General features: G+C 44.6%; 5 protein-coding genes across 10 annotated transcripts in view; 3 read left to right on the forward strand and 2 right to left on the reverse strand.

Annotated features, from left to right (window-relative positions):
• The window catches only part of LOC124480338, a 5,774-nt gene extending 3,624 nt beyond the window's left edge, over positions 1 to 2,150 (reverse strand). The window contains exons 1-8 of the mRNA XM_047039521.1: positions 2,116 to 2,150; positions 1,888 to 2,021; positions 1,508 to 1,700; positions 1,017 to 1,412; positions 813 to 880; positions 617 to 733; positions 239 to 417; positions 11 to 83 (exon numbers count right to left, since the gene is read on the reverse strand). Of these exons, the coding sequence (XP_046895477.1) occupies positions 11 to 83; positions 239 to 417; positions 617 to 733; positions 813 to 880; positions 1,017 to 1,412; positions 1,508 to 1,700; positions 1,888 to 1,971 (1,110 nt within the window). The 5' untranslated portion in view covers positions 1,972 to 2,021; positions 2,116 to 2,150. The remainder of the gene's footprint in view (positions 1 to 10; positions 84 to 238; positions 418 to 616; positions 734 to 812; positions 881 to 1,016; positions 1,413 to 1,507; positions 1,701 to 1,887; positions 2,022 to 2,115) is intronic.
• Positions 2,151 to 4,673: 2,523 nt separating this feature from the next.
• Positions 4,674 to 5,979, reverse strand: mrpl32 (mitochondrial ribosomal protein L32). Its single transcript, XM_047042861.1, has 3 exons — positions 5,751 to 5,979; positions 5,340 to 5,530; positions 4,674 to 5,218 (listed from the first exon to the last, which is right to left on the reverse strand). Exons 1-3 carry the CDS (start codon positions 5,860 to 5,862, stop codon positions 4,964 to 4,966), a joined length of 558 nt encoding a protein of 185 aa, XP_046898817.1. The 5' UTR covers positions 5,863 to 5,979; the 3' UTR covers positions 4,674 to 4,963.
• Positions 5,980 to 6,075: 96 nt separating this feature from the next.
• psma2a (proteasome 20S subunit alpha 2a) lies at positions 6,076 to 8,334 on the forward strand. Its single transcript, XM_047042860.1, has 8 exons — positions 6,076 to 6,184; positions 6,569 to 6,645; positions 6,823 to 6,955; positions 7,159 to 7,281; positions 7,462 to 7,543; positions 7,707 to 7,780; positions 7,885 to 7,942; positions 8,056 to 8,334. The coding sequence occupies exons 1-8, from the start codon at positions 6,144 to 6,146 to the stop codon at positions 8,170 to 8,172; spliced, it is 705 nt and encodes a 234-aa protein (XP_046898816.1). The 5' UTR covers positions 6,076 to 6,143; the 3' UTR covers positions 8,173 to 8,334.
• A 510-nt stretch (positions 8,335 to 8,844) lies between these two features.
• LOC124481219 (ATPase family AAA domain-containing protein 2-like) lies at positions 8,845 to 22,570 on the forward strand. 3 transcript variants are annotated; one of them, XM_047041126.1, is made up of 28 exons: positions 8,845 to 9,191; positions 9,490 to 9,644; positions 9,764 to 9,813; positions 9,915 to 10,068; positions 10,305 to 10,386; positions 13,244 to 13,331; positions 13,410 to 13,583; positions 13,837 to 13,954; positions 14,506 to 14,622; positions 14,780 to 14,888; positions 15,008 to 15,123; positions 15,282 to 15,456; positions 15,746 to 15,834; positions 16,265 to 16,424; positions 16,678 to 16,768; positions 17,017 to 17,331; positions 17,512 to 17,635; positions 17,828 to 18,014; positions 18,222 to 18,407; positions 18,521 to 18,656; positions 19,074 to 19,270; positions 19,734 to 19,893; positions 20,044 to 20,166; positions 20,344 to 20,490; positions 20,748 to 21,344; positions 21,477 to 21,610; positions 21,718 to 21,846; positions 22,187 to 22,570. In XM_047041126.1, exons 1-28 carry the CDS (start codon positions 9,018 to 9,020, stop codon positions 22,217 to 22,219), a joined length of 4,320 nt encoding a protein of 1,439 aa, XP_046897082.1. In that variant the 5' UTR covers positions 8,845 to 9,017; the 3' UTR covers positions 22,220 to 22,570. The 3 variants fall into 3 exon arrangements, with proteins under 3 accessions (XP_046897082.1, XP_046897063.1, XP_046897073.1); XM_047041107.1 differs by having other exon boundaries at positions 8,846 to 9,191; positions 9,761 to 9,813; positions 22,187 to 22,569; XM_047041117.1 differs by having other exon boundaries at positions 8,846 to 9,191; positions 9,761 to 9,813; positions 20,751 to 21,344; positions 22,187 to 22,569.
• A 369-nt stretch (positions 22,571 to 22,939) lies between these two features.
• Positions 22,940 to 27,417, forward strand: LOC124481589 (zinc fingers and homeoboxes protein 1-like). Of its 4 annotated transcripts, none has more exons than XM_047041684.1 (3): positions 22,940 to 23,030; positions 23,762 to 24,024; positions 24,163 to 27,417. In XM_047041684.1, the coding sequence occupies exons 2-3, from the start codon at positions 23,862 to 23,864 to the stop codon at positions 26,559 to 26,561; spliced, it is 2,562 nt and encodes an 853-aa protein (XP_046897640.1). In that variant the 5' UTR covers positions 22,940 to 23,030; positions 23,762 to 23,861; the 3' UTR covers positions 26,562 to 27,417. The 4 variants fall into 4 exon arrangements, with proteins under 4 accessions (XP_046897640.1, XP_046897650.1, XP_046897623.1 ...); XM_047041694.1 differs by having other exon boundaries at positions 22,943 to 23,030; positions 23,765 to 24,024; XM_047041667.1 differs by having other exon boundaries at positions 22,946 to 23,326.
• The last annotated feature ends 243 nt before the right edge of the window (positions 27,418 to 27,660 follow it).

Raw genomic sequence — 27,660 nt, forward strand, 5'->3', positions numbered from 1 at the left:
TTCCCCGGACCTCCTCAACAAAACTGGACACCTCAGAGTCTCGGGCTAAAAACACTCCATCAAAGAACCCTGGCTCTTCACTCCTTTAAGACAATGTATTATGGACTACCTTTGTAATAGGACCTTTTATTTATGTAGCACTTATCAAAAAAAACATTGACATTAACAGTGTCATTAACAGCTGGACATACTGTATATTAACTACATTGGCTGTTCATAATGTGTGCACAGAACTCACTGGTTTGTTTTCTGGAACCTGTACAACTTTCTGTTGCCATCCACAGAAACAGCCACCATTTCAGGGCTACAGGCTGGACAGACCAATGGCTCCTTTCCAAGAAGTTGGTTCTCTTCATAGTTGCAGTACACAAATTGCAGAAAACTTCTCTGAAATGCATCTGCATTCACTTTGCCAGTCTAAAGAAAATAATATAATACAGCTTTCAAAAACGATAAACTACATCTTTGCCTTTGTATGTTTTGTGTTTTGTATGCAACTTTTCAAATCCATAAGGAAGCAAATGACTATTTTGTGTGGTAAGGTCTTCAGTCTATAATCTGAAATATGTACTACCTACTACAGCCACTTGTGGACCTTGAACTGCTTTTTACTTACTCTTCCATATTGCTTTGTTCTCTGGTCCAACATTGCTGTAAAGGCTTGTCTGGACATTCCTGGAGCTGCTGTGTTCATAGCCTCAAAGGAATGGAAGAGATCCTGGTGGAACAGTGTCTGTGTTAGTAATATAAAAAATTCAACAGTTTAACAAGATCCTACCATTTATGCAAACCAGTATGATGGATCTACCAACAGAGACTGCTGCATCAGCGGTGTCACAGGAGCATATCCTTTGAGGTAGAGCTGTTGGCAGAAAACAATCTGCAAGGCAAAGAACCATAAGGTATACAATTAATAATGTTTGGGTTGTGAGTAATGACTTAAATAACACATTTCAATTTCATATAAGAATGATCTGTTAAGAAAATTGACAATCAATTGTAAAACAAATGCCAACCTTGTTCACAAATGCTGTATTTTCCAGTGTCACAGAGTGTCACAGCCTCTGTTGGTGGGATGTATTTGAAAAATCCATCCATGATGGTTTGCCTGTTGTGAAGAGTGTGGTGTTTATGTACCGAGCCATCACACTCAGCACAAAACCACTCTGAGGGCATACATTCCCCACAACGGATGACAGCTTCTTTCACGTGACAGTGATTGCATGTCATCTGTACGATGTTCTCAGCAGAAAGTAAATTGTCAAGGTTCTGTGGCCTCGCCTGTTGCCAACATTGTTGGACCTCTTTCTGCCTTTGACTCCAACTGGACAATGGTGGCTGCTGAACAAAATCTTGCGATTCCATGTTCTCTGAGTCCTGTAGAAGGTCCTCAAGCTGCCGCATATTCAAATCTTCAAAAGGGAGGAGAAAAAATAATAATATCGTAACTCCAACATCGCCACAACACACTGTTGAAATACAGCATTTGGAACGAAAGATTATTCACCATGGTCTAGGTGTTGGCCATGGTCTAATGGCGGTGAAGAAGAAACATGTCTTCCTTCGTCTGGTCTTTGTGATGTTGACTGCTTTCTAAGGGCTCGTGGGCGCTGGTGAACAATGTCCCCATTGTGGTCCCTCTTCTTCCAATGAACAGGCTTTGGTGATGTGGTCTTAGTTTTCTGTCTGTTCTTCTCTGTCTAGAATTACAACTTGGTTTAAGAAAGGTTTACCAATATGGGAAATGCCTTCGGACTACTGACAGAAAAAGCAGTTAAAGTAGTGTAACCCTTCTGATTCATGTCTTTTAAATACGCCTCCATGTATCTTATATGAACTGGTAAGAAGGAATACTGTTAACTATAGACAAAACAGAAGCTGCTTTACCTCTTCTGTCTTGAGATGTTCAAGAAATGTATCTACACTCTTGAGCTCATCCTCCAATTCCATCAACTGCAAATCACTCATCATTGAGTTGAAAGAGTAGACAGACAAATGGGCAGATGGCGAGTGGGATGTTTCTTTGGGACACAAGAAAGTGCAATATTAGAACACTTTGAATACAAATAGTAGATAATAGACTCGGAAGTACAAGGAGGCCAGGAACGTAGGTACCAGGTTGTAAAAACAACGATCTGGCGGTGAGTGGAGGGCAAACCAGGGTATGTCACCGCAAGTTATTGGGAAACTGGACCGCAGGTGTGGATCTTGTGCAGGTAGGGTGGACTGGATCACTGGAGCCTGGAGATTCACACAAACACAGACAAACAGAAAGACAAACAGAAAGACAGGCAGAGCCTGTGGAGGGCGTAACACAGGTGGACAGAGGTAGGTGGACACAGGTATACACAGGTACGTCCTGACAAATTATTAAAATAGGCAGTAAGGCAAGGATATGGTGAGGTAATAATATGGTGAGGTAATAAGGATATCGATATCGTTTCCAGAAAATGCGTGACTTCAGCTGCAAGTAAGAAAAGATAAAAAATACAATACAATAAATGTCATACCTAGCAAGCTATGAGATGTAAAAAGGACCACGCCAGCAAAGATAAACATTGGTCTGAGTCCAATGAAAGTGCACCGGTTCATGACCTTGCATGACATAACGTCAGACTAGCTAACTAGCTAGCACAGTGTATTAGCCTATTTTTGCAGTTTACAAAGTCAATTAATTTATATTGGTGATGCAAAGCACCGGGCAATGTACGTCAAACATAATAACATTAAACCAACCTAAAAACAATTAAAAAAAACTGTATAGTAGGATAGTATCTTAAATATACGTTTACCTCATCGATAATAGCTTACCTTTTCAGTACGAGAGAGCGGAGGTTTGGGTGACAAGAAGTAGTTCCAGCCAGATATTGAGCGTCAAACTTTTAGGCGACTCGTGTGTAATAATAAAATTACAATAATGTTGGATAATTTATAGGTTTTGCTGTCAGTGCATTTGACATGATTGCTTCCATGCGCTTAAAATTATGATTAAAATAAAATGATATTCCTCCCCCGATGGATTCTATTTTTCTTTTCTTTTTCATGCATATAGGCCTACCTTTTTAGATCGGTTTATTTGGTATCAGTCCATTTTAAAAATAACTTTTATGTCCTTAAATAAGGTTTATGTCATTGATAACGTTTATGTCTTGGATATAACAAAAAAAATCATGTTGAAAGCACATCGGCCGGATTTTTACGAAATCACCCGACTTATTATGGTGACGTTTCGTAAAAATCCGAAAGCCGCTCATCAAAATCTATGGGAGACCTAATGCGTCAAAATACGACGCCATAGTTCACAATTTTCTACGGGAAAAGCCGAACATATTAACATGGAAGTCATGGGCGTCCCTAGGCGTCAAAAAACGACGAAAAAGGCATCCCCCGGCGTCGGTATAGTGACGCCAAAGGGCTCTGCCCAAGCGTCAATATTTGACGAGTTGGGATGAGACTGGGTTGTATTACTCGTATTGCTTGACATCAATATTACACTTATGCTGCCCTCTGCTGACGAAAGACAGCCTAACCCTGTGTGAAGTACAAAAGTAATGACATAAAAAAATGTTGTTAAATCCATAATAGACTTTGACAAATATGAAAAGTTAAGTTTAATCAATTACTGAAAATATCTTCAGCATTTTTAAGTAAAAAAGTTCACAATGCAAAAAGGTGATAGGGATGAAAGCCATTGCAGCCTAAATTAAAGGTACAGCATTGTTTCAGTAAGAATTGCCCCCTTTGAACATGGTGTATCAGTTACTGAGGCCCTATGAGAGTTATTTCACGATGATGTGGGAGCCACAACAGAACAGCTTGGCCAGGCCAGGCGCCAGTCTGGAGCCTAGAGAATGTCTCTGGGGAGCTCCACTCACAGGAGCAGCTTCCTCTGGAGGAACACATTAAAGGACTTTACTTAGCCGAGACTGTTGAAACAATTGGTTACTCCAATCTTGGAACAGGTATGCATGCATCTTTTGGTAAAATGTATTGTAATTGACCCGTCTGTTAGTGAGGCACCAGTCTCAAGATGCACGGCATTCTGCAACATTCTAAAACGACTTCTACAGATTTCTAATGCAATGCAAAAACGGACTCACAGAGTAACAATTTGCCAACTGACTAGTTACAAACTACTGTATAGAAATAAATAGCCACATTATAGCGTATTTGTCGGAGCTGGAGAGTACTTTGTAGAGCGGCAGGAGTGTTTCCTGTGAGAAAGAGGTCTTCCTCTTTTCCAGATGGTCAGTCACAGGTGTCATGACAGGAGTGTTTCCTGTGAGAGGGAGGTCTTCATCTCACCAGATGGTCAGTCACAGGTGTCATGACAGGAGTGCTTCCTGTGAGAAGGAGGTCTTCCTCTCTTCCAGATGGTCAGTCACAGGTGTCATAGCAGGAGTGTTTCCTGTGAGAGGGAGGTCTTCGTCTCACCAGATGGTCAGTCACAGGTGTCATGGCAGACAAGTGTGTGGCAAGAGGTACTGATCTGGCTGCAGATCTAAATGTGGCGTTGATCATATAAGTTGATTATTCATGGACTGCTGTGACGTTTGGAGCACCCAGCTGAACTGACCTCCTCTTTTGTGAGTCTCTTAGCAAGAACTAAAAGGACTGAGGAAAATGACTAACCAGTTTCAATATCGATCTTAAAAATGAGTACATCAATGACAAAGGGTCTCAAGACTGAAAACTTTATTCAAAATAAGGTGGTCTTTTAAATAATGTTAAAGCTGCATGTTCTTAACATGTAAGGAATTCATAATTTATACACAGTGGCCCTTATATTTCGTTATGAGTGGAAATAAACCCAAGAAGAACCTGGTATGGGATGTCAATATCAAAAAGGCAGAGCATGATTGATGATGCAACCAAGTAAAATGGAATCCATTAATATTCGTTCATCCACAAACAGCGAAAGAATGTCATGGCACAACCCCAGTGAAGTTACTGGCTCCCACTCTTAGTAGAGGTTGAACCAGGAGGGGCGTTTCCTGTTCCTTTCCACTATTCTCTTTTCCTTGTCAGCTTCCCCTGGCATCTCGTTCTCATACAGGACCACTGTTTCAAGAGCTGGGCCGTTCAGGGGCTTGCCCTCCATGGTCTTGATCTGTGCCCGGATAACAGCTGTCTCCCTTCGAACCTTTTCATAGCAGAACCCGCACAGGATGTGCTTCTGTTTAAGGTGACCACACTCCTGACATGGCTCAATGTTGTTCTGGAGGTGTGTCATAGGGAGGTATGGAAAGAGAGAGAGATAAGGAATTATATACCATACATGAAATTCTGTTGTCAAGAGTTAGACATTGTGATAATCCTGATTATGTCACAGCCCTTACTTGGACTTTGGTGAGTTTTGTCTCATCTCTCCTCCTAGTCCTGTTGATTTCTATTGTGCGTCTCTTCTTGGGTGCTGCCATCCAGAACACATTGTCCAAAAAGCTGGGCTCTGTGGTCAGCTCTGTCTCCTCTCTCTCATCATCCAGGGGCTGAGGGAAGAGACTGGAACCCTGGACAACCAAAGCTGGGGCTTGGTAGAATAAAAAGTAGATAATACAATAAACTGACTTATCCTAGTTATACACAATCATTCGACATTGTGAACCTAAACTTACCAATGACACCAAAGTGATTTCAGGTGCACTAGCACCCTTCGATTGTGTTGTAATGGTAGCAAACAGGTTAGCTAGCTAGCTAACTAGCTCGACTAACGTTACATAAAATATGACCGTATGAAGGTTCCAACTCACCAAGTTGTCTATCAAGTCCTGTGGCTTGTGCAAGTCTGCTCTCCAACCGTAATAAAGAGCGGCTGAGAACATTCACGAAACCAGACAAATGTATCATTTTTGAGGTGTTCATGCTGGTTTTCGACTCATGTCACACAACTCACGGTCATTTGGGTCTGATACGTCATAGAACTGCGACAATAACCCCTCAAAAACTGGAATAGTAGTTATAACACAATCTTAAAAATAAAAAAAAAGTATTTCCCTTCCTTTATTTTTCTCTATGTTACAAAAATATGTTAGTAGGCAATATACACAGAACATTTTGTCGTAATGCATCCAAAGCTTTTGCACTTGACGCATGAACTGCTGCATCATCGATACGCGACGGCTAATCCCAGTGAAGGAGCAAAGATGGCAGAAAGAGGCTACAGTTTCTCACTCACCACATTCAGGTAACTTGCGTAAATTGCGTTTATTGTTAACTATACACGTTAGAAGGGCGTATACGCTTTTCACAACTAACTCCATCGGTGTTCGTTAGTTGAAACGTCTACGACATTTGTGTTCGCAGGATGCGATGCTGCATCGTCATTGTTACTGTTACAAGTCAATTGTGCCTCTCAATTTCACAAACCCGTACAATTGAAAGGCTTAAGTGTTGCTTCTGGGTGCAGCTAGCAGTGCTGAAGTAGCCAAATCTATTTCACTGGCAGCTTCAAATGTGAAGTTTATCTACTACATTGATAGTTAGCTAAAAGACTACTGATAGTTGGCTTTCGCTTTCATTTTTGAAAGCTCGGTTTACAGACCTGTTACTTTGCTTTTTCCCCACACAGCCCTTCAGGAAAACTGGTTCAGATTGAGTATGCACTTGCAGCAGTAGCAGCTGGAGCTCCCTCAGTTGGAATCAAAGGTTAATATCCCGGTGTCTTAAGAATACATTGGTCTTTAATATTTTGCTAACCATGACTATTTATACAACTATCTTCCATGCCATTGTCACATTGCCATCATCCTTAATATTTCTCTCCTTAACTCATCAAATTACAGAGTTGAGGTGGTTGATGATAGATGACTGTTTCCCTTTCAGCAACAAATGGAGTCGTTTTGGCAACAGAGAAGAAACAGAAATCAATACTGTATGATGAGCAGAGTGTTCACAAGGTTGAGCCCATAACAAAACACATTGGCATGGTCTACAGTGGCATGGGCCCAGACTACAGGTACATACAGTACAGGGATTACACTTGTTTAGTACTTTTAATAGAGTAACAATGCATATGCTGCATATGTCCATTCCATATGCTGAGACATATGTTGAGAATATATATATATATATATATAGTCAACCGCTAAGCCCGAGATACTCTGGGCTTGCTTATGAGTATGGATACAAGAGATATTAGTAAAGTGAATGTCTTTGCAGGGTGCTGTTAAGAAGAGCGCGTAAACTGGCCCAGCAGTACTTTCTGGTGTATCAGGAGCCAATCCCCACAGCCCAGCTGGTCCAGAGGGTCGCCTCTGTTATGCAGGAATACACCCAATCAGGGTAAGGTGTATATATACTGTACCTGTGAATAAATATCTCATAGATTATTGAATGTATGACTGGTTGATGGTCAAACCAAACCAAGGCAGGTATATTTGTTGCTGGTGTGAATCACGCATTTGCTCTTGTGGAAAAAAATGGTCAGCATCAGAGTCATCATATTTTGTGTTTTGTTAACAGTGGTGTAAGACCCTTTGGAGTTTCATTGTTGATCGCTGGATGGGATGAAGGCCACCCATACCTCTTCCAGTCAGACCCCTCAGTATGTTTCTAATTGTCTGCCAATTAAATAGTATTTAATCTATTGTAGTTTGATCTAAATTGATGAAATCAAAAAAAAAAAAATGGTAATCATACTGTATCTGACCACAGTCTGTTGTCTCAGTGCCCATCTCTCCTGAACATGAAACTTCTATTATGTCCAGGGTGCATATTTTGCTTGGAAAGCTACTGCGATGGGAAAGAGCTACGTCAATGGAAAAACATTCCTCGAGAAAAGGTACAATAAAAAAAACCTAAACATTAATTAGTAATTGAAGAAATGTATTTGGCAAATAATGATTGCATTTATAGTAATAAGTTCAACTATTTGTCCTTTCATAGGTATAACAATGACCTGGAACTTGAGGATGCAATCCATACAGCAATCCTTACGTTGAAGGTCTGTTTGTGTAAATATTGTTTGACTATATGACTGAACATTCAGTTTAATTTTTTAACTAGCATCCTTTGTTTCCATTTGTAAATGACATGGATATGTTTCATGTGTTACAGGAAAGTTTTGAGGGTCAGATGACTGAGGAGAATATTGAGGTGGGGATCTGCAACGAGGCTGGTTTCAGGAGACTCACTCCGGCAGAAGTCAAGGACTACCTGGCAGCTATTGCTTAAAACATTGCCCCTTGACATAGTTGTCTAATTAAGTGGTTTATCAGTTTTCATAAACATACCCACACACTTTTCGCAGTTTAGCAACATTTCTTTGATTTGTATTTCTCCTTTGACACTTGTTGACCCACTACCAAATAAAATGGTGATTATGTATTCCTATTATATTTGCCTTTCTTGATGATGGATTTATTGTAAGTACTTTTGTAGGTTTCATGGTTGTTTTGATTATTTAAATATTACGTTATTAGTCTAGTGTTCTTTATTGGTCAGTAAGAACAAGACATGGGCTATAATAATTGTCATTAATTAAATAACTGGTTGGTATTTTCAAGTAGCTACGTCGTTGATATTTTTGCTGAAGTTAAATAATTCTCAGATTATGTGCACGACCCATTTGGTTAACCATAATGCACACTTTGCAAGGCGTGCTAAATGTAACCCGTAGCATTTCCCCCCAAATATGCCTCATATCCTTCCACTTTCCAACGCTGTTACAAAATATTCGTCCAGACCCGCGTTAAAATACCCTTGAGTACATAATCTATTGTTATTCAATCCAAACATGAATCGAGTCATCACCTTGATTTTGTTTTTGAAATTGTGTTTAGTCAGGCTGATGATGTATCGGGGGGCCTATATTTCCAGTCGGATGTACACTGGACACCGTAGTTCATCTGTTCGTGACGTTTATGGCGCCAGAAATCAAGGTTTGGGAGAAGGGGTGTGTGCAAACCAGCAAACTATGTCCCTGAATTTAGGAAGACATTAAGGATTATTGAATAGTTTCATATATTGTGTATAATACTTTTATGCTTACGTGAAAGAAACATTAACAACACATTAAAATGGTGATGCTACGCAGCAGCAGTGGGGGCGCAGAACCAGCAACTCCGAAGAATTCTGACTTGGATATCAGCTCTGAGTTTTTGTCATTAGTTCCCGCTTCGCAGCGAAAGTCAACCAGGTTGAAAAGGGGCCTCGATGACAGCTGCAGCAGCCTAGAAAACAACACGCAAAATGTGGGTTTCTTTGTGAAAGCTAATACGTTTTTAAGAGTATTTTGCTAGGACGTTAGCTACATAGCTTACGATGTAATGACACGGAGAGCTTATAGGTTCAGCTGTGCTAGTGTTGTTGATCACTTGGCCAAGTTAGCATGCTATCTGTCTCTCGTGCATGTGTGTTTATGTAAAAACATGTACGAAGCTAAATTGATAGAGACAGCTAACCTTAGATCGATTACAAGTTTGTCACTTCAAAATATACAGCTAAGTAAGACTGCGTGTTCATGGATGTGTGGTCCACCCAAACGCACAGGGTCACTTGGTGGTAAAGGAGGAGAACGGCAGGACCCGGGGAAGCCTGCAGACCAGGGGGCAGAAAGTCAAGCATGAGGTGTCATTTGCTGAAATGAATGGCAAGATCCCGCAGCACCCACAAGCAGAGAGCAAAACTAGCGAACATAGTACAAGGTGATTCCTGGCACATCACAGTCTCTGTTGTTAGGACCTCTTTGCAGGAAACGGTACGAGATAGCACTGCACTGTTTTGTACTTCAATGTCAAAATTCTAACACCTCTGTCCTCAGAAGATCTCCAAGATTGCAGGGAGATGGGAAAGCATCTAGCGACAAGCAAGCAGGTAATTGGATGTAAGATGTAATGCAGCAGGTCAGTTCAACAGCAACTTGAAAGTATTTCTTTGATGTGTGGTATTTTTATTTCCTATGGTCCAATTTACAGATGAGGTTGAGGAAGAATCTACTCCTAAACGGACCCACTTTGGATTGCGTAGCAGGGACCAAGAAAGTGCTGCTGCACGACGCAGTTCCAGTATCACAAGATCCAAGAGGAACTCTAGAAATCAGTCTGTTCTTTATGACAGACTCATCACTAAGTACGACCACTGAACTCAATCCAGTAAAGCCACAAATACCCCCTTGAAAGTGAATGTAACAAAAGCTAATTTGGTTTAGGTCTCATACACAGTTTTGTTGAATAGATTCCAATGCAATTCACACTGTCTTTTCAGCCCTTCTGAGTTACACCAGCCTACATCTTTATTGTCAGGCTGTTATGTTTCAGTTCAAAGAATATTTGACAAGTTAAGTTTATTTTTGTTCTCCTCCACAGTACAGCTGAGGCTGTGTTGCAGAAAATGGACGACATGCAGAAAATGCGACGCCGGTTAAGAAGCAGGGACACTCAAGAGGAGGTAAGGTCCTGGTTTACACAAACACACACACACAAAGGGCCCTATCTTGCATCCAGCGTAATTGACTTTGTCAACGACGCAAGTATGATTTTTAGTTTGCACTCGACGCAAAGAGGACTGTTCCCTCCACATACGCACGTTGGTTAATTAGAGAGTGACTTTGTGCTCCCGGGGGCGGTTCAGCGAAAAGAGGAGGCGTGTTCCGGCGCAAACGTTCCCTGGTGCTATTTTGCAGTTTCAGAAAAACAATTCCGCCACTGACCAGGAAAAACGTAGTCTAAAGTCAATGGCGCGTTATTCAGATGGTATTTTAAGGGCGCAAGCTTGGACCGTGCGCACTGCTGGTGAGGCCAGGGTCTTCATGCGAAGCTACGTTTCATTGTTTTGATTTATGGCGTGTTACATTTCTTCAATGATTATAAAAAGATTTTCATTCGAATCTCTGTATGCAAACTTGATTTGTGGCAATTTCCTCCCACGCCTGTTAAACCAAAGCTAATTTGGGTTGGTTTCTTCTCCCATCTCCATCAGGATCAGAATTCGGTTTATTCGCATGTAGCTTATGTTACAAAAAACCACAGAATTTACTGTGGCAGTAAGGCGCAAACAATTAACTTATACGGGTCTTAAATTAAGTAAAAAAGTAGTAGTTAAACTAATTCTAAGAACTAAACAATTTAAAAAATAACAATTTAAAAAATAAAATAGATATAAGAATACGAATTAGAATGAGCAGCATGAGCAGGCAATTTAGTGCAATGAGAACTGCTCTGCCCTTCCCATACAATGTCACTTCTCTCTGTTACGGCCCTGACTAGAACATTGGTCTCCTGGCGTGCGCCTGGCAAATCCGCCGTGGAACAAGCGCTGCTCTTAAAGGGAATGTGAGATGATGCTCTGATTGGTTTATTGCACGTTACGCCCGAACCACACCCATTAGTGATGTAGCGACTTTGGACCAACCCATTTTAGATTTGCGCCAGGCGCAAAAGTCATTTATCCCGCCGGCAAAATAGCAACCCCGCCGGAGTCCCGCCCACAAAGTTACTTGCGCTGTGCGTTTTTATACTGCTTTTCAGATCCTTAAAGTGGAACTGAACTGATTTATGAAGTAAGGCTCATTTTTATTAAAATAAGATCACAAAACTTTATCAAACAACCAAAAGAGCTAAATGTTCCATTTGTAAATAAAAACGTTTTCAACTTTACTACTTAATTACAGGGCTTTGAATCGTCATGTCTGTGACGTCACGAGAATGGTTAGGTACTGTGACTGATAGCTAGCAGCTATCAAGATTAACATTGACAACACAGAGGTAGAAATGGCTTCAAGCGAACCAGCTAAAAAACGATGCAAAGGGGGGTGTTATTGTATAGCCCCAGGTTGTACAAACAAATTTTACAGGATAGAAGGCATTCACTATCATGTACTACCCCTCAAGCGGCAACCGGTTTTACGTAAGAATGGCTTGTAGCTATGAAGTGCCAAAGCCAGTTTACATTTACATTTATTCATTTACATTTATTCATCAGTTGCCCCCAGATTCAGAGTTTGCAGTGATCACTTTACAGAAGTGTATTATATTTATGAACCTGTTACACAGGCTACACACACTGGCGTTTTTGACATAGCTAGCTCTACCTCCTAAATTCACAGAGATGATCGTAGCCTAATATTTAACACACAAAGCTAGCTCCGTAACGTTAGCTACATACACTGTAGTTTGTTATGTTTAACCTAGCGAACAAGTTATCAACTCGACCAGTGAGCATGTTTCACACAACTTTAAGGTAACAGTACTAGTAGCTGAAGCTTACCAGCTATTTATAGGGATCCAAACTTTCAAGTTTAAGTATTTTATTGTCAGATGCACAGAACAACACAGGGTCAGACCAAGCACGAAAATTCTTAGGACAAGACAACGCAAGGCTACCTGGCATAACATGACATATAAGCAATCAGATCATAGGTTACACTTATGATATGCTAACATATGTAATATACTAAACCTCCTAAATATACAAAATAATAAACAAAACAGTATACTAAACCGATGATACAAATATTATCCTATGATGACCTCATAACCTATACTGACCTAACCGAACATCTTTCAGGGAAAGCATGGCCACCTCAAAGATCTTTCTCTTCACATAGCATGGGGAAGAGCCTGTGCTCAATGATGCACGATAATTTTGGGGGACCACCAACACCCAGGTCATGCAGGTCTGCCTTTATGATCAGATCGATGTCTCTGTTGGCATTGTCGTGCAGTTATGACAAGTAGCCTACCAGTTACTTGTCAAGTAGCCTACACCACTCTTGTTGAACTGTGTCAGTGTTCAACCTGTCAGTGTCAACTATATTTATATCTTCAGACAAAACCACATCTTCTATATCGTATAACAACTGCGGGAACATAATTACGTATTGGTTTGAAAGCATACGCCATGGAATGAACAGGGATAGGTATGATGGGTCGATTTTCTTACATTTTTTATGTAGTTTGGCAGGTTAAAATTTAGTGCAACCATTCTCGTGACGTCAGCTGTATACGTCATTTAAACATGGTGGCGCCCTGTTTTTTTTTAAGTACATAATTTACACACTAGAGATATCAATTATTTCTATAATATGGCATACAGTTGTATGTTATATTTTTTCACATGACTAAATGTATATACTATTATAATATCACTGTGTCTAATCGCGATTCAGTTCTACTTTGAAATAGGGCCCAAAGCCTGTCAGAGGGTTACCGAACAAAATTTGGATGGACACAGGTTAAAAGGTTAGACATTGCTGTTGTAGAGGAACATTATAAAATGATGACTTTTTTTGTATTTATTCTTGTAGCTGGGGATGTACACAAGGGCCAAGAGAAAGAGGTCTTCTGAGCGGACAGATGAGGAGAATGAAAACACTCAGAAGAAGGAGAACGGAGGTAAGTTTCAGTTTGAGCTTTTTAACTTTCATCTACTGAGTTTGATTAGTCTTCTTGCTCTAAATCTTCTTTGTTCAGCCACAGATTACAGTGAGGATGAGGAGGTAGAAGAAAATGAGGAAGGCCACAACGAGGCTGATGATGATGATGATGATAATGAGGACGATGGTGAAGATGAGGAGGGGGACAATCAGAAACGCTACGACTTCAGGCAAAGGAAAGCTGTGGTTCGCTACCAGGTTCCACAGGACGGTTCGTGCAAAGCTTGTATTGCCTGCATTTGTCACTTCATCAATGTATTATTGATAATCAACACACAAAATGTAGAACTGAATAATGAGGAACGCTCTACCTCCTAGAATAATATGTTACAGACAAAAATATATATATTTAAATTTATGTAGTTTCCTTTCATGTTGTTATTGTAATAGAACCATCAATTGTAATATCTCTTAAGGAAAACAAATACAAATCTAATAATCCCCCCTTGCCTCTCCATCGCCAGAGCCCAGGAAACCGCCCATGTACTTCAAGGGTCACTCGTCCCCCGCCAGGACAAGGAGGCGGTTCAGGTTCAGCACCTCCGGGCCAAGGAGCCCCTACAACAGAAGGAGGAGCAGCAGGTATGTCAGCTGCAGCACCACACACACTACATACACCCTGAATACTGGAGGCATAGACCAGACCTCATATCTTTCACACATACACGGACACACTAGGCCTAGATCAGGCTGCCCGAATGCAGACTAAGGATCGATCAAGGTCTAAGGATACCTATAAATGGACAATGTCACAATGTGTTTTGAAGGCTGACAAGAGTACAACGTGTTCAGGAGAGGTCAATCTTTTATATTTATGTTGAATGCAGTAGAAAACCCTTGCAATCTTCTTTTCTTAATGTGCCTTTTCTTGATGTGAATCCTTCGGAGTGGGTCCGTTAGGTAAGCTGTTGGACCATTCTTTAGCTGTTATTAGGACCTCCATAATGGGATAGGCACTGTGGTAGGTAGGCTGCACGGAGTGGGGTACTGTGTGTCCATGGGGTTTAAGGCCATCGAGTTGTCGTAGGAAGTGGGTCCATCTTTTGTGACTAGTCGTTCCTAGCATGACTCTGTGACTTTGCCCTGATCCCAGTGAAACTGACAAATAGACTGATGTGCTTCTCGGCCCGTAGAAGACGACATGCCATCCACAGCAGCGACTCCACGTCTTCTTCTGCCTCTTCCTCCTCCTCGGATGAGGAGAAGTTCCACAGGAAAAGGAGCAAGAACAGAAACAGACCGATCAACAGGTGAAACGGTGATCGCTGCTTGGCCGGTTTCACCACAGGCATAACAAGCACAGTGCTATCTATCACTAAGATTCCTAATTCCACAGTGCTCCTGTAGTTAGTCTGGATGATGTTTCTTTTCCAATTGTGCGGTACTCATTCCTCCGCTGCATCCCAGGTGCCTGCCCATGAATTTGGTGAAGGAGGATCTGTTGGGAATCCACAAGGACAGGATGAAGATCGGCGCTAGTCTGGCCGACGTCGACCCCATGCAAATCGACCAGACTGTGAGTTTGATTTCTTCCTGGTGGGAATTCATTCCATCAGTTCAGTAACTTCCTGGACCACTTTGATTCAAAATGTTTCTAGATAGACTTAAGCCAATTCCCTATGTGGATTTTTCCAGGTGCGTTTTGACAGCATCGGGGGTCTGACCACGCACATTTCGGCCCTGAAGGAAATGGTGGTCTTTCCTCTGCTCTACCCCGAGGTGTTCGAGAGGTTCAAAATCCAACCACCTAGGTAAAGAAACAATGGATGAACCAGGATAGAATTATGCTGTGAATTTAAAGCTGCGTTCAAAAGCTGAAACTTGGATTGGAACTCTTAATGATTTGCTCATATGTTTAGGTATACAAATAGGTTGCTTATGGTGTGCGTGTTTTTCCTCCTCCCCTCAGGGGCTGTCTGTTTTACGGCCCACCGGGGACAGGGAAGACCCTGGTGGCGCGAGCGCTGTCTAACGAGTGCAGCCAGGGGGATAAGAAGGTGGCCTTTTTCATGAGGAAGGGAGCCGACTGTCTCAGCAAGTGGGTGGGAGAGTCTGAGCGCCAGCTACGACTGCTCTTCGACCAGGTGAGGACCTCCCCTTGTTAGAAACTGTAAATGGCAGCTCGGATCTAAGAATGATTCGAGAGACCGCAGATAGTGCGGCTAGTTAGATCAACACTTAGCACTTTGAGCTGCAATTCTTGTATGAAAAGTGCTATATAAATAAAGACTTACTTACTTACTCACTCCCCGGCAGCAGCACCGCCAGGAAACCTCCATGACGAACAAATCCCCTGGGGAGGGGGGGGGTCTGGGTGCTGGGGAGATGGGCAAGTGTGTACGTACTAATCAATTTTGCTGCTCCATTCCCTAGGCTTATCAGATGCGGCCAGCCATCATATTCTTCGATGAGATAGATGGCTTGGCTCCGGTCAGGTCCAGCAGGCAGGATCAGATACACAGGTGAGGTCACACACGAGTGAAGACATCATGCATCTGCTGTCAGCTGCCCCAAGGTGCCCCATATCAAAGAGGGATACAAAAATATTTGTTTTGCTATTTCTTTTATGGCTTTATTGGACAGAGACAGTTACAAAGAGACAGGAAATGTATGGGAGAGAGAGAGGGAAAGGCATGCAGAAATGGCCCGAGCCGGATTTGAACCCGGGCAGCTGCGTTAGGGCCTCAGTCCATATGGTACGCACCCAACCCGGTGAGCTACCGGGGCTAAAAATAATTGAGATAAATAAGTATCGTTTTCGATAATCTGGATATAAAAAAAAAATGATTAATGATATCGGAAACCCAGGTCCATATGTGCAGAAGACCCTGTGCTGACGTAGCTGCAGCGTCCTAGCTGATGCGTGTCCCTGTGCTGTGTGGTTCACTGCAGCTCCATCGTGTCCACCCTGCTGGCCCTGATGGATGGGCTGGACAGCCGTGGAGAGGTGGTGGTGATCGGAGCCACCAACCGGCTGGACGCCATCGACCCCGCCCTGAGGCGGCCCGGGCGCTTCGACAGGGAGTTCCTGTTCAGTCTCCCAGACAGAGAAGTAGGAAGACACACAAAGATGATTCATGATCTGTAGTTATATTTTATAGTAGGTTGTATCATTTATATATACTGTGTATACATATGTGAGCTGTCTTGGGGGGTGGGGAGATATATATCTAACTCATGCTTCTCTGTATGGAGGCTGTCTCTGGCAAATGAATGTCACATCGAACGCCTCAGGATAACATACCATGCAGTGAAATGTCACGATGGCAGTGTAATGTTTGAATCATTTGACCTGGCCTCCGCAGGCACGTAAGGACATTTTGAAGATCCACACCAGACAGTGGGACCCTCAACCATCTGATGCTTTTCTGGAGGAACTGGCAGACAAATGTGTTGGTATGTCCAACTTTGATTTAAAAATGACTTGCACTCAGGTCCTCATATGAGGCCTGACTTCCCAGTCTACACCTACGCAAAGAATGTCAATGGAGATTTTCCCTCAAAAGTGAATCTTCGCTCTATACTAGATTTACTTATCTGGTAAACCATTACTGAAGTGAAACTGTTGAAGCAGTACAAGAGGGCATCCACACAGACAAGTTTCCCCCCCTTCACAACCCCCTGTCTGTCCGTCCGTCTCCTAGGATACTGCGGCGCCGACATCAAGGCGGTGTGTGGCGAGGCGGCGCTGTGCGCCCTCAGGAGGCGCTATCCTCAGATCTACTCCTCCTCCCAGAAGCTTCTGCTCGACGTCTCCACCATCTGTATCGGCTCCCGGGACTTCCTGTCGGCTATGCGTCGGACCGTGCCCGCCTCCCAGAGGGCCGTGGCCAGTCCGGCCAAGGCGTTGACGCCGGTGGTGCAGCCGTTGATGGGCGCGGCCCTGAAGAATGTTCTGGAAGTCCTCGGAAAGCTTTTCCCCCACGTTGAACAGGGGCTCAAGAGGAAGAAGGATTCCGGTGGGTCAAGAATGACAAAATGGAGCTGTTTCGCACCCTTTTACTACCTTGTAGTTTTGTAATGGTACAATTTTCTAGCTTTGCAAGACAACAAGGGAAAGGAAAAAAAAAACCCAATGTGAAGCATTGTGCCTATAATGTAATTTGATGGTATTCTACATCTTTGTGTCTCTGGAACAGGTGTTCCTGGAGGTGTGTTTGAAGATGATCTGATGTTCAGTGAGGACGAGGACTCCATCGTTAGCCCTAAGGACCTCCATCACCCTCTGCCCAGGCCAGCCAGAGAGTTCCTGAGCTTCCACAGGTGGGCCACAGTTTGACTCTTCTGTCTAGAGCTCTCATATGACTCTTCTGTCTAGAGCTCTCATATGTCTGTTGGAAAGTACCAAGCTATCAACTATCCATTTGCTCGGTATAGTAATCACATGTGCTAACATCTCTTGTCTCCCTCTCTCACTTTCTCTCCCTGCATCTCTCCCTCCCTGCATCTGTCCAGGAGTGTGTTGAGCCAGCCCACCTCCTACCGCCCACGGCTGCTGCTGTCAGGTCGCCCCGGGTCGGGTCAGAGCGCCCACCTGGCCCCGGCCGTGCTCCACGCCCTGGAGAAGTTCAGCGTGTACACCCTGGACGTGGCCGTGCTGCTGGGGGTCAGCTCAACCAGCCCCGAGGAGGCCTGTGCCCAGGTGGGTAGTGGCGCAGGGCTAGTCCCAGGCCCTTTGGAGGTCATCTTTGTGACTTCGCTCCTAATGTGGTCTGTACAGTCTGTTGGACTTGGTTTCTCAAAACTGCAGACTAAAGACCAAGAAAACTGAACTCCTCCTTTTCTTTCTTTTCCTCTCCTCTCTTTCTCCCCTCCTGTCTCCATTTCTTCCTTTGTCTCTATCCTGTAGATATTCTGCGAGGCCAAGCGTACGTCCCCCAGCATCCTGTATATGCCCCACATCCAGCAGTGGTGGGTGACCATGGGCGCTGCCCTGAGAGCCACCTTCCTCAGCCTGCTCAGCGCCATCCCCTCCTTCTCGCCCGTGCTGCTGCTGGCCACATGCAGCCTGCCGCATGCAGACCTGGCCTACGAGGTCGGACACCACACATGACCACACACACCTTGCAGCCTGCTCCACACAGACCCATCCCACTTTAGACACGCGCCCTGCCCAAAAGCTAACCCGTGTTGTCTGTCCTTGTTCAGATCCAGGACCTGTTCCGTATGGAGTACGGGGAGGTCTACCACGTCCAGCCCCCAACCCAGAAGGAGAGGAGTAACTTCTTTGAAGACCTTATCCTCAACCAAGCAGCCAAAGCCCCCGTATCAAAGAGAAAAGCAGGTAAGATGCTCTAGTGCATAATTTTTGTTGTTTTTATTATCATTAAACCTAAACAGTCAACAACAATGTTTTTGCGCCTCATTTGAAACATTGAGTGAGCATGTATACTTGATTCAACAACAGTTAGCTCCGACCAAGTAATTTGATTGGACAAGAGGCATTCCACAAGTGCTGATATTTGGCAATACACTGGGAATTGTAACGACACTTGTACCACCAGCGCTAATCCCTTTTGTGAAGGACAACGTTTGTGTTTTTGTGAAGGACAACGTTTATGTTGCTTGGCAACAGTACAGAGGAGTTGTGGAACAATTTTTTGTGTTGGCCAAATAAATTATGAAATAATAAACACACTCTTGGGATATCACTTTCATTTACGAGGACCCTAATGTTTGCCATGGCTGTCCCTCCCTCCAGTGTTACAGGCCCTGGAGGTGCTACCAGTGGCCCCTGCGCCTCCCCCTCGCCAGCTGACCGAGAAGGAGCAACAGCGGCTGGAGGAACAGGAAGAGGACACTCTCAGGGAGCTCCGCCTCTTCCTGCGAGACGTCACCAACCGGCTGTCTCTTGACAAGCGATTCAAGGCCTTCACCAAGCCTGTGGACCTGGGGGAGGTGAGTGTCTGGGGCGTAAGGGTGGTGGCTGGGGACATTGCTCAGCTCTAATGGTGATTAGACTCATTGTCCAGAGCTCATGTAGGGCGAACTGAGTGTTGCTCTGTCTACAGTTATTGTGATTTATTGCTGGTGCCATTTGTTGTATTTTCTTTTGGCCAGCATATTCTTTATTTATATTATATTAGTTTTTTGTATTTTATATTTTTATAATTTTTGTCGCCTTGTGATTATGCTGGATGTTGCCTTACCTTGTCTTAAGAATTGTGTTACCTAGAATTACCTGTTTTATGAGGTGCATAATGACAAACACATCTCTGAGAACTTTGATGTGAATAGCCCATGCACAGTCTCTCCTGGAGGAGTGGACAAGTGCACACTTCAGATGGTGTCACCTCCATCCTTCACAGGTGGTGATCCTGTGTTTTAATTATATAGTTTTAAACTTTTTCCTCCGGGACAGGTTCCAGACTATGCTACAGTGATCAAGCAGCCTATGGACCTGTCCACCATCATCTCCAGGATCGACCTGCACCAGTACGGGACTGCCAAGGAGTTCCTCCACGAAGTGGACCTCATCTGGCAGAACGCCCTTGAGTACAACCCTGACAGAGACCCTTCAGGTAGGAAAGTTCCCAACCCCTCACAAGACAATTGTTCTCACAACATCATCCATTTCATTATACAGTAACATTGTCATGATGGTGTGCGTTTGAGATTTCTTAATTGCTGAAGTAAAACAACTAAACGTCAAAACGTGTTTGTTCTTCCAGACCGTCAGATTCGCCAGCGTGCCTGCGCTCTGAAGGACACAGTCCACGCCATCATCCGAGACGAGCTGGACGAAGACTTTGAGAAGATCTGTGAAGACATCAAGGAGTCACGCAGCACAAGAGGTGAGTGTGCTTCGTGTTCCCCGTCTGGAAAGACCCTCAATACGCTTTCTCAGCTGTGGAGTAAAGGTAGCCTAGACCATTTCAACAAAACTGTCATTAAATGTTTAGTAAATGCACCCCTAAGGAGTCTGTGTCTCAAAAACGTCCCTGAGACAGCCTCCTCTGTGTTCCCTGTAGGCTGCTCAAAGTCAAGGTTCGCTCCATCCTACTACCATGTCCTGCCCAGACAGCCCCAGGCAGTGGAGCCCCCCACCGCTGAGGCTGCCCCTCCCAGAGATCTGCCACAGGCCTCTCTTGCAGTCGCCAGCACTCCTCGACACCCAGGTCACCACCTACTGATGCCCCTGGGAATACCGGCAATACAGAACTACAACACCCAATATCACTAATCAACCTGATATCTAGCTATGTGTTATTTGTATTTGGCTGTGGTTCTTTAGGTCCCTTTTTAGAGGGGTATGGTACATTAGGAAGATGCTTCCTTCTTTTTCAGTCCCGTACGAGAGGTTGCAATCCTAACTGGTTCATTCAAATTCCTTGCGTCTTGTTCCACTGTTTCTCAAAGTGGCTTGTTCCCACAGCAGCCTATAGGAGGAAGAGGAGGAAGGGCCGCTGGTGCAACGGCTACCTGACCAGGAAGAAGGCTTCTCCTCACGCGTCCAAAGACGACTCAAACCTGCCTGACTCTGGGGAAGACGAGGAGGAGGAGGAAGAGGAGACTGACGGAAAAGTGATGGAGAGTGAGGAGGGTGAAGAGCAGGACACAGAGGGATTTAATGCTGAGCATGCCCAGACGGAGCAGGAGATCCAGCCAATGGAGGAGGAGGAGGCTGGGGAGATGGCCACTCGGGAACCTGCAGAGAGGGACAAAGCAAACAGCCATGCGCCAGGGGAGGGGGGAGACGGGAACAGCCAGGCTGCAGTAAAAGGGGGAGAGCAGACCAGCCAGGCGTCGTTGGAAGGGGGAGAAAGGAACAGCCAAGTGTCAACGAAGGGTAGAGACCAGAGGAGCTGTTCCCCCTCTGAAGCGGGAGACCAGAAGCTCCATGGCCCAGTAGAGGTAGGGGATCAAAGCAGCCAGGGCCCGTCAGACGAAGGAGAACAAGGCCAGAAGTCCACCACTCAGATCACCGAAGCTGAGACACTAAAGCCAGCTGTGGAGGAGGAGGCTAGTACAGGTTAGTGCTAAAACATAACCACTGCCGAGTCACCAAGTGCTTTGCTTGTGCCAGGAATGCTGCTGGCTAAGTGCTGTTTGTTAATATATTCATGGGCTCCAGTAAGTCCCGTTTTTTTGTATCATGTCTCAGAGAAGGGCACAAGGCGTATGACCCGTGGCCTGAAGAGCCAAGTTCTGCAACAGCAGATGATCGATGTGGACAAAGCCCTGGAGATCCTGGACCAGAAGATACCTCCACTCGTCGTGGACAGAGATAAGCTTAAGGTGAAATATCGCTGCCATGCTTCTCAAGCAAGGAACATTACCCATTCACATAAATCAGCCTCTGCTGTGTGGTCAGTTGGTATAGAAGCCGCTTTCTTGTGTTTCAGGAGCTGCTACTGAGAGTGGTTTCGAAAACAGAGGGCTATGAGGTCTATCAGCTAGAGAAGCTATACGCTCTGCTGTCTCAGAGCATCTACAGACACCGCAGAGACTATGACAAGACCAGTCTCCTACAGGTTGGTTGTTTATTCAGTTTTTCTACCTTCTTTTCCTAATAGTCTGGACATGTTGACATCAGATCTAAAACAGGCATGTAATCAACATACAGGATATCTGAATGTGTATGGACAGCTGTGGTTCACAGCTAATAATGAAGAACGCTATCTGCAGTTTCCAATTGTCCACTTACATTAACATAAAAATGTAGATGTGAGATGAGATTTTAATTAAACATTCAAAGAGCCCCAATTAAGACCTCACATCTTTTTTTCTTGTATGAAACCACCAAATTGTATTATTTGTTTCAAATAATTTCATTTGTGTTTACGCATTTTGGCCTCTATTGTGTCTTTCTAGGAGATGGAGAAAGAAATTGAAGATTTTTGCTAGTCACGATGATATGACCTGCTAAAAGGACCCACACTTTTTTGCTTAAAAATGTATGAATTTTGATAGAAATATACAGATTGTATTTTGTGTATTTCCTATGAATTTTTATGTTTTTTTTAATTACTGTTTAATTAAAGTTTGCCACATTTGATTAGAGTGGTCTTTCTCTCTTTACTTTTAAATATGTCACTTAACAACAGTGTAATGCCACTAAAAATAAATTTCACCTGTGTTGCTGACTTGTATGAAGAGGATTCTGAGGCTGAGACAGACATGATATGTCAGATATATGTCTGATCAAGCAGTGTGACTAAAAATAACCCAATCTTCACCAGCAACAAGCCTGTTGATGAATTATGTCGGGCTTTGCTTTTACAGACCGAATGCCCGTGGATATGGCTGTGCTTGTGAATGTTTCTTTCTGGAGTTAATTAATTTTTCACTAAAGGGATCAAAATGGAGGCAGCTAAGCCTTTTGAAATAAAGTTGAAGTGGCCCAGTACTAATTTTTGTAATATGTCTCTTCACTCCTGAAAAGGAAAAGTGGCGTGGACATATTTTGAAATTGAAAGCGGCATGTTGTCAGGTCACGTGAGGTCTGCTACTTTGCACTGTCAAATAAATTATACCACGAACTCAATCGAGTCGTATGTCAAGGTTGCGTATTACAGGAACATGAAACATGATTTTACACATTAGACTTTGATTTTGTCCACTGCAGAGTCGCTGTGGAATGACGTCAAGACGTATCACATTGAATGATGACGCCGTTTCATCATTAAAACTGCCATTAAAAAGAAATGAAATTCAGGTTTGTTGATACATTGCATGACTACATGTGACAGACTTAGTTCACCTTTGGAGCTGGTTGGTGTTTCAACAAGTTTGTTAAGCCGTAATAGTTAGAAAGTAACTGTTGAGCTAGGGAGAATGTCAAATTCGAGCATCTGCAGACAGAGGTAGACTGGATTCGGCTGACTCCCCTCCACGCACTGTCTCGGAAGACCCGCTAGCCTGCGAGTACTGCAGTCCGGCCAGGCGCGTCATGCCGAGGGCTCGCTAACCGCAGACCAGAACACATTTAAGACGTTCGCCCCCATTGTTGCTGTAAGCTATGCTTGTTTTAATAAGTTAGCTAGCTGTTGAGCTATCTTGCTATCAGACCAACGTTAACGTTACCTGACTGCATAGAGTGGCAGACAGTGCACCTATGGTGCTATGAAACAGTACTGCTAGCATTTTGGATAAGCTAACTATAGCTAGCTAGTAGGTATGTATTGTACAGTAAGCATACCTATTGCTGTATCGTTTTACAGTATAATGGTTGATAAGACAATGTGATGAGTTTTATTAAACTATAAACTGTAGACAACTGACAAGTTTACATTTACAAGTTGAGTACACAGTGCAATAAATAATTTTATATCACTGTCACTGTAAAAACAATGCTTTAAACAGATATCAAAAGGATGACATTCCACAGTTGTATCTCAGAAGTAATACAGATGGAACTGATCTTGCATTTGCTCTCATGTGTTTCAGCAGGAACATGAAGATGTGAATCCAACCATCTGCTGCGCAAAGACCCAAGTTGGAGGCTAAGTAGATTCTTCTTCTCTCAGTTTCCCAACGAGTGTGAGCAATGTCCAGCAGGAGGAAGTCAACCACACCCTGCATGTTGCTGCCATCTGATGTGGAGGAGCAAGAGGACCCAGACATGGAGGTGAGCGAGGAGAGTGTTGGAGGTACGGATGGCTCCTCTGAGAAACCTGCTGAAGCCCTTGGTCCAGCTGAACCTGACGCAGGTGAGGAATTAGATTATCAATATTTGCTCTTAGTGGACAACATAAAATAAACATAACACTAGTCCATATTCTGATAACTAGTATCTCTTGTTCTCTGATTGAACTCAAAGCCTCTTTTCATTCCATGTGTATTTTCAGAGCATGACACCAGTCTACCTGAGGGGGAGGACAGTGTCAATTTTGGAGCAGTCAGACGTAGCAACCATTCAGAGGAGTCCATCAGTGACCTCATTATGGATGGGGGGTTTGTTGAGCCGGATGCTGATGGTAGCGAAGACCCAACCGTAGCTGCAATTTCCCTCAGCAAGACTCCCATCATGAAGATGAAGAGCAAATCCGAATCCAAGAGGATTGCGCTGTCTCTGAAAGCGGCGGAGGAGAGTGATGGCGTCGGGGAGAGTGAGGGAGAGCAGGAACCGATTGAAGCGCCTCTGGGCTCCCTCACGCCGGCAGAGCTGATGAGTCCGCTGCTACATGCCGAGGCACTAAAACCTGGCCTTTTGCTTAACTTCCCCACCAGCGCTGACCACAAGCAGAAATCCGTGCTGAACTCAGCCTCGATGCTGCCAGCGGGCCTTGCCCAGGTGCTGTCAGCCCTGCAGGCGCAGCAGAGCGCTGCCCAGGCCCAACTCCTCATCCCTCTGAGCAGCATCCCCTCCTACAACGCAGCCATGGACACCAACACTCTACTGGTCAACACTTACAAGAGGTTCCCTTACCCCTCGATGGCAGAGATCCTTGGTCTGGCCTCCCAGACTAAGTTCAGTGAAGAGCAGATCAAGATCTGGTTCTCGGCCCAGCGGCTGAAACATGGAGTGAGCTGGACCCCAGAGGAAGTGGAGGATGCTAGGAGGAAGCAGTTTAATGGCACGGTGCATACAGTACCCCAGACCATTACAGTCATCCCAGCGCACCATCTCTCTGCAGCAGCCAACGGCCTTCAGTCCATCCTCCAGACCTGCCAGATCGTGGGCCAGCCAGGCCTGGTGTTCACCCAGGTGGGCACCACCAGTAGCTTGCCTGTCACCACCCCCATCACCTTGACAGTGGCTGGGGTCCCCAACCAGAGCCATACCCCTAAGGCCTGCTCAAGCCAAACTAGCCCAGCAGGTAGTGAGTTGAAGAGGGCTACCACAGTCCAGCCCCCTTCTCTGACCCCCCAGGAGAACTCTGCCCTCAGCGCCGACCATTTCGGGATGCGACCCAAGAAGTCGAAGGAGCAGTTGGCGGAGCTGAAGGCCAGCTACCTTCGCAACCACTTTGCCAGTGACGCTGAGATTGCCCGTCTGATGAAGCTGACCAACCTGACAAAGGGGGAGATTAAGAAGTGGTTCAGCGACACACGCTACAACCAGCGCAACTCCAAGAACAGCCACGTCATTGTGTTCCACGACGGCAACCGAGGCGGTGGAGGTGGCAACGCCACCATCGTCATTGACTCCAGTGATGAGACTCCTCAGTCCCCTCCCCCCGCAATTCTGCCACCGGTCAAGGAGACACGACCCAAAACCTGGAACCCCTTCCCAGACTTCACCTTGCAGAAGTTCAAGGAAAAGACTCCAGAGCAGCTGGTGGTCCTGGAGGAAAGCTACCAGAAGTGCGACATGCCCTCCGACGAGGAGCTGAGCCGACTGAGGACGGAGACCAAGCTGACACGGCGAGAGATCGATGCCTGGTTCACGGAGAAAAGGAAGACCCTAGCTCCCTCGGCAGCTGCTGCCCCTGAGTCCCCTGAACCAGGTGGCGAGCAGATGGATCAAGAAGCAGCAGGCACCTCTCCCTCATCCTCGAGGAAGGGCTGTCAGACCCCACCGGGTGGCAGGCGAGCCAGCAGGGACAAGGTGGTGAAAAAGAGCCCTGAGCAGCTCCACGTCCTGAAGAGCACCTTCGTCCGGACCCAGTGGCCCTCAGCCGAGGACTACGACAGGCTCGCCAAGGAGAGTGGCCTGCCCAGGTCCTACATCGTCAACTGGTTCGGAGACTCGCGGTACGCATGGAAGAACGGGAACCTCAAGTGGTTCTTCTTTTACCAAAGCGGCAACGTGGAGGGCATCAACGGCAACAAGAACAGGAAGCGGCGGGTCCGGAACCGCGGCTGGGGACGTTCCCGGAGCAGGAGGGCCAAAAGGTCCGCTGGCGTGGAGAAGTCCCCACCTGTCAAGTTTAAGACAGGCAGGGACATCCTGAAGGAGTACTATCTCAAGCACAAGTACCTGAACGAGCAGGACCTGGACGAGCTGGTGGCCAAGTCCAACATGGGATATGAGCAGGTGAGAGAGTGGTTTGCCGAGGTCCAGCGACGGGAGGACATGGGGACGGACCCGTTTGAGGGAGCTGCTGAGAACGATGAGCAGGAGGGAGGGGAGGACCGAGAGGGGAGGGAGGGGGCAGAGCTAGCACCCGAAGAGCAAAGCAGCACAGTGGTGGAAGAGGAGGAGGATGATGAAGAGGATGATGAAGATGACACTGATGATAGCGAGGCCTGGGAGCCTTCTCGGGGGGTCCGGAGGTCAATGTCGGGCCCAGAGGACCAGTGATGGTCAGATGATCCCAGAAGTCCAACAGCACAACACAAAGTAACCAACAGACTGACAATAATCTGTGTCTTTTAAGGGGCACCAACTGAATAGGTCCCTGGTGTACCCACACAAAACATGCACCTTTTACACTTAGTGTTGTGTAGATGTATTTGTTTGTCTTGCTAATACTACCAGTTGTTACACAGAGAGTGGACATGACAAGATCAGATGTTTTAATATTGGAAAGGATCTAGTTCGTTATGGCTAATGAAAAATTTAAAAACCTTGATTTAATCACCACATGTATGTATGTGCATAGAAGTTATATATGTTAACTTCTCTATGTCAGTGAAAGACAGTAAAAACCTTCTAGTGAATCATTTGGAACATGATGAGGATGTTCCGTTGGAAGTTATGGGATGCAAGGAACGGCTGTGCCAAAGTAAATTGAATGTGTTGGTATCTGTGCTACAGATGAGCTGGTAGCCGGAGGTCCAGCGTAGCATGGCCTCTTTGGGTGAATTGACATTTGTAGTACAGACAGACGTGCACTTTTGACTCATCACTTGATAAACGTGTTGTGGAATCAAATCTTGATTGGGCACCTTAGATCTCTCACACCATTAAATGGCTGTGAGAGACCAGATCTGTTTTCTCTGAACTAACCAGTATTTTGCCTTTTTTTAGTCCTCTGATTGTAAGTTCAAGAGGATGAACCACACTGACTGCCCCTGTTGATGTTTCAAATACAAGTCCAGAACGGATATTCATTCAGCACAATAGATCATTATTAACTAGCCTAGCAGCTTTTAACAACATTTAACTATTAACATTGTAGCAGTGTCCACATTTATAAAGCTTTGCTGCCTTGAAAGTTTGCATGAATTTTGCATTCATTTAGCATTTTTTACAAAATAAGCTTTATGCAAGTTCAAAAGAGTAAGCTTCAAATGTTTTCTAATTTATGTCCAAATGCATGTTTGTGTTATAACATTGCTTTTATTTTGTCCATGTGCAGAGGGCTCTCTTTGACACTTATTGCAATCTAAATACCAGTTTACTTTGTATCATTTTCTTTAGTCAGCTTTTTCCACTTCTGTAAGCTGTCCTAAATGTC

This window comes from Hypomesus transpacificus, chromosome 2, assembly GCF_021917145.1.
Source record: "Hypomesus transpacificus isolate Combined female chromosome 2, fHypTra1, whole genome shotgun sequence".
Lineage (NCBI taxonomy): Eukaryota > Metazoa > Chordata > Actinopteri > Osmeriformes > Osmeridae > Hypomesus > Hypomesus transpacificus.

Excerpts from the sequence above, each read along its gene's own strand:
- mrpl32 (XM_047042861.1), bottom strand. The coding sequence starts at position 5,862 with ATGAACACCTCAAAAATGATACATTTGTCTGGTTTCGTGAATGTTCTC. Across the intron at positions 5,531-5,750 it reads AGGACTTGATAGACAACTTG|CCCCAGCTTTGGTTGTCCAG; the intron begins GTGAGTTGGAAC and ends TATTCTACCAAG. Across the intron at positions 5,219-5,339 it reads CAAAACTCACCAAAGTCCAA|AACAACATTGAGCCATGTCA; the intron begins GTAAGGGCTGTG and ends ACACACCTCCAG.
- psma2a (XM_047042860.1), top strand. The coding sequence starts at position 6,144 with ATGGCAGAAAGAGGCTACAGTTTCTCACTCACCACATTCAG. Across the intron at positions 6,956-7,158 it reads GGCATGGGCCCAGACTACAG|GGTGCTGTTAAGAAGAGCGC; the intron begins GTACATACAGTA and ends ATGTCTTTGCAG. Across the intron at positions 7,781-7,884 it reads AAAACATTCCTCGAGAAAAG|GTATAACAATGACCTGGAAC; the intron begins GTACAATAAAAA and ends GTCCTTTCATAG.
- LOC124481219 (XM_047041107.1), top strand. The coding sequence starts at position 9,018 with ATGGTGATGCTACGCAGCAGCAGTGGGGGCGCAGAACCAGCAACTCCG. Across the intron at positions 9,192-9,489 it reads TAGAAAACAACACGCAAAAT|GGTCACTTGGTGGTAAAGGA; the intron begins GTGGGTTTCTTT and ends CCAAACGCACAG. Across the intron at positions 20,167-20,343 it reads GGAGTCACGCAGCACAAGAG|GCTGCTCAAAGTCAAGGTTC; the intron begins GTGAGTGTGCTT and ends TGTTCCCTGTAG.
- LOC124481589 (XM_047041684.1), top strand. The coding sequence starts at position 23,862 with ATGTCCAGCAGGAGGAAGTCAACCACACCCTGCATGTTGCTGCCATCT. Across the intron at positions 24,025-24,162 it reads TCCAGCTGAACCTGACGCAG|AGCATGACACCAGTCTACCT; the intron begins GTGAGGAATTAG and ends GTGTATTTTCAG.